The sequence below is a fragment of the Orycteropus afer genome, unplaced genomic scaffold (genome assembly GCF_000298275.1).
Source record: "Orycteropus afer afer isolate SDZICR_OR568_19922 unplaced genomic scaffold, OryAfe1.0 scaffold00307, whole genome shotgun sequence".
In the NCBI taxonomy this organism is placed as follows: domain Eukaryota; kingdom Metazoa; phylum Chordata; class Mammalia; order Tubulidentata; family Orycteropodidae; genus Orycteropus; species Orycteropus afer.
The window spans coordinates 1908688-1913571 of NW_006921894.1; the positions used below are offsets into that span (position 1 = coordinate 1908688).

Below are 4884 nucleotides of genomic sequence, written 5' to 3' on the forward strand. Positions count from 1 at the left end.
AAAAAAAAAAAAATAGGGTGTTGGAAAAGACGCCATAGTATAAAAGGAAGTACTAGAAAGAGGAGAAATCAAGCACTTAATCATAAATTAACTGTTAAGTCAAATGAGAAAGATATAGAAAGCTTACCTTCTCCCCATTAACAGTGAGACTGAGCACCCCAATGCTGACCTGTAACCAGCGGTTAACTGGATTCAAGACAGTGAGGTGGGTTTGGGAAACTATACCAACACAGCAAGCATGAGGAAACTTCAACTCCTCAGGTACTCTTACATTCCCTGGGTAAGAATAAAGCATACTCAAAATGAAAATTATATTAAACACTCAATTAAAAGCACAATTGGTTAAATGTAAATTATGGAAAACTACCTACTTATACCCAGGAGTCCTTGGGTGGTGCAAATAGTTAAATCACTCAGCTGCTAATTAAAAGGTTGGTGGTTTGAGTCTACCTAGAGGTGCCTCAGAATGCCTAGTGATCTATTCCCCAAAAATCAGTAATTGAAGACTCTGTAGAGCACAATTCTAGTTGGGCACACACAGTTGGAAGTGACTTGACAGAAACTGTTTGATTTGAGTTGTATTTGCACAAGTGCCCCAAATGTTTTGGGTTCTTTGACATTGTATAAGCCTTAGCATAGTCCTGCCAACAACATTTTCCTTCTGTATCAGCTCAGGAAAAAATTTCCATTAAAATTGATCAAATCCACAATTTATAGCTAACTAACTCTTTGATTTATTATTTGTTAGTAATCACCTCTTTCTTTTTTCTTCCATAACTTTTAAGAATTTGTCTAACCTAAAAGAAAACTAGAGTGGCTACAACTTCAAGATGTATATACCAACTTAGAGCAATCACTAATCTTTAACCATCCTTATGTAGTTACTTTGGATGATTTTATCAGAGAAGTCAGCAGAGAAAAAGACAACACACTATTGACTATACATGTCTTATCAGGAAAAGTGCCGCATCCATTTCTGGTTTAGCAGAGTGACTATCAGGAGGTAAAACCACAGAGAAATGAAAGGACTAGAAAGAACGTCAGGGTACAGTTCAGCCACCACAGAAAAGAGTGGAAGAGTTGTCTTTCATTGTCACACAGTCACTCTGTCTTAAGTCTCCTAGGGCTGCTAGAACAAAAATAAAAGTGGGTTGTTTTAAAGAACAGGAACTTACTATCTCACAATTTTGGAGAGTAGGAGGCCAAATTCAGTAGGATTAGAAAGCTACTCTCTGTGGGCTATAGGGGAAGATTCTTGTCTCTTTTCGCTACTAGCAATTCATGGTGTTCCTGGGCTTGTAGATGCATTTGCCATGTACATCTGTGTCTATTCTGATCTTTTTATGAAGACACCACTGAAAAGAGATTTTGTTTAGGTACTCCCTACTCTAATATGACATCATTAACATCAACACAAGAAAATCCCTATTTCCAAACAGGGTCATATTAATAGAACAGATGATAGCAATTCAATGTAACTTTCTGGGGTACGAAACTCAATCCACAACACTCTCCAAAAGACTTAAAAGGTAAAAGGTGACTCACTCATCTAGGGATCAACTCTAAATTGGACTATTTCTTGGTTCAAAGTGTAACAGAAACCCAAGTTCAGAGCAAAAGAGAGAGATAAGGAAGATAAAGGCATAGGCAACTTTTCACCTGCATGAATTTTAGTTTTTCTAAAATACCTTCAGGGACTCTTGCCACAGAGATAGATAGATATATACATATATATAATCTGTGTTCTCAATCAGGATAAAGACAAAAACCTGACACACAAGAAGTGGTCTAGTTTGAGAAAACTCAACTGTTAAATAATAGCAACAATGAGCAGTAACAGAGAAAAGTATCTTACCAAATTCTGATATCCTTCCTGAATCCCATGGTCCAATTCCACAGCTTGAACCAACAGATTGCATAGGAAAAGCTTTTGCTGTACTTAGAAGATTCTGATTTAAGGCATTAGAATATGGGTTACAAAGGGAAGTAGTACCCATCAACCCAGAGCTGCAATTTTGTCCTAGACAAATTCCCACAGCTACCGAGTTCTGAACATGCTCTTCCAGGAGAGCAGAATGAGGACAGCCTCCTAAGTAACCACAGACTGTGGCACCACCAATGTGGCATGGGGGCAAAGTTACATTTCCAGCTGAAGGAAGTGCCCCCAAATATGGTTGAGCAAAAGGCGTTGTGGTCAGAGATTGTCCAGTTAAGAGTGTAGGAATGGCAACAGGCAGGTGGTCTACCTCTGGAGCAGAGCATTGGCCCTCAAAGCTGGAGATAGGGCTGCACTGGTTATCAGGAGCTGTCTGGTTGGGAATCTGGCCACTTAATTCACTGCTGGCAGTTAACATATCTTTAGAAGTCATTCTTTGACCTTTGTTAACAGATTCTGGGCATGACACACAGGGGTCCACAGTAGCTGACAGAGCCTGATGGCTGAGACATGCCCTCCTGGGTAAAGCCATATTGATCTGGTCCAATTCATGAGGGTTTGATGCCAAACTTACTGGACTAGTTTCAAAGAGATCTTCACTTTTAGAAGAAAGATCTTTACACATTCTAAAGTTTGGTTTTACATCTTCAGTTTTACCACTCAGGAAAGTAGTTTCAGTCACTTTTTTCTTCTCCAAGTTGTTCTGAATAAAATATGATAATGTTCTTTTTCCTTTACCTTGAAATGGTACTTTTTCTTTCAAATTTTCCACAGTGTGTTCCTCTGGTGGAGTTGGACTGGCTTGAATAATTGTGGTGCTCAGCTCACTGGTGACATCGCTCTAACAAAAAAAAAAAAAAAATTTTAATAATACACAGCTAAACTAAATATTATAAATTTAGGCCATAATCTCAAGTAATATAATAAAGAGAGGTACATGCCATTATCACACTAAAAAAAAATTCTGTTTACAAAAGAAAAGTAGCTTTGCAGCTGGGAAACACAGGCTTAGAAGTTAGAAATTTTACATTCATTACTTTATAAAAATAATGATAATGAAGAAACTAAATAGAAGAGTGTATACTAATAGCATCTCTGAAAACATTTACGTGAATAAAGGAACAGATATAAGTAAGTTTTTACAAGTTCAAGGAATTTTTTAAATACAATAAAAATCTAATTAATAACAAAAGGGGGAGCAAGCAGGCTTTTGAATGGCATCAACATGAGTTTAGGAATTAATGCAAAGCCAACACTATCTTTCAGCCACCATGACTTGAAGATGCTAATTTTTTATGAGCACTAAGCCTTTTCCAAATTCTAAACTCATGGTTTATTTTCTTCAGTATGAAGTAATGGTTGGAGTGAATGTTCATATACTCACTTTTTATAATGTATAACTTGAAAAGTAACAAGTCTAACCTGAAGGGTAACATCTACAACCTTGTGGGAAGAACCAGCTGGAATTTATACACAATCTAATGTACACTTAGGAGTTCTGGTAGCATAGTGCCTAAGGCACTTGACTGCTAACCAGAAGGCTGGCGGTTCAAACCCACCAGCCACTCCTCAGAAGGAAGCTTGGGCAATCCTACTTCCGAAGTGATACTTTCTCGGAAACCCAAGGAGGGGTCGCTATGAGTCGGGGCCGACTCGACAGTAAGTAATAACAACAACAATGTACACTTAAACTTTACTGACTGGGACTTGGCTTTTAAGTTTTCTTGGAACAAACTTTAGAAACACCCACAGTAAGAAACAAAGAACAGATTGTCAGTTAACAATCAATGTCCATGGAAGCCTCAGTCAAGAAATCAAGTAACATACTGAATTAGGCAGATCTGCTGCAAATACCACTTTAAACTTTTAGAAAACAAATATAGCACTTTGATGACCCAACTTATGATCTTTTCGATTACCTCATATGCATGCAAAAGATGGCCAAGGAAAAGGAAGACAAAAGAAGAAACGACGCAGCATTTGAATTACAGTGTTGGCAAAGAATATTGAATAAACTGTGGACAGCCAGAAAAACAAACAAATCTTAGAAGGAAACCCTCAATGACATGGATTGACTACAACAGCCACAACAGTGAATTCAAACATACCAATGATCATGAAGATGGTGCAAAAACAGGCAATGCTCTGTTCAATTATATGTAAGGTTGCTGACCGTGAGTCAGAGCTGACACAAGGGCAACTAACAACAACCTCACTAAAAATAATAATAATTACTAATATATATTCAATGCTTATATATGAGGTGCCAAACACTATTCACATTATTCTTCCTCTTTGTAGGTGAAGAAACAGACTTATGGAGGTTTAATAATTTGTCTGAAGAAATATCAGAAAACATTTGTCTGACTCTACATTAAGAACATCAAAAAGACAGCTTTCCAGCAACAAGAACAACCATTTATAAACCAATTGTTCACTGCAGCATTATTCATAATAGCCCAAAGGTGGAAGCAACCTGAATGTCCATCAATGGAAAACCAAAATGTGGTACATACATACATTGGAATATTACTTAGCCAGAAAAAGGAATGAAGTTTTGATAGATGCTACAACATGGATGGAGCTTGAAGACATTATGCTGAGTAAAATAAGTCAATCACAACTGGACAAATATTCTATGATCTCACTTATATAAAAAGAGCAAAAAAACCAAAAAATATCATGCAGTTACATATGTGTCGTTGTTGTTAAGTGCCGTCGAGTCGTTTCCGACTTGACCCCACGCACAGCAGAACGAAACACTGGCTGATCCCGTGCCAACCCCACAATCCCTGCTATACTTGAGCCCATCATCGCAACCACCATGTCAATCCATCTCGTTGAAGGCCTCCCCGTCTTTTGTCGACTCTCCACCCTATCAAGCATGACATCCTTCTCCAGGGAATGGTCCCTTCTTACAACATGACCAAAGTAGGTGAGACGAAGTC

General features: G+C 37.9%; 1 protein-coding gene across 1 annotated transcript in view; it reads right to left on the reverse strand.

Annotated features, from left to right (window-relative positions):
- CEP192 (centrosomal protein 192) overlaps window positions 1–4884 on the reverse strand; it is a 308440-nt gene that overhangs the window by 120628 nt on the left and 182928 nt on the right. Inside the window, exons 26-27 of the mRNA XM_007951683.2 lie at window positions 1856–2777; window positions 128–276 (exon numbers count right to left, since the gene is read on the reverse strand). Of these exons, the coding sequence (XP_007949874.2) occupies window positions 128–276; window positions 1856–2777 (1071 nt within the window). The remainder of the gene's footprint in view (window positions 1–127; window positions 277–1855; window positions 2778–4884) is intronic.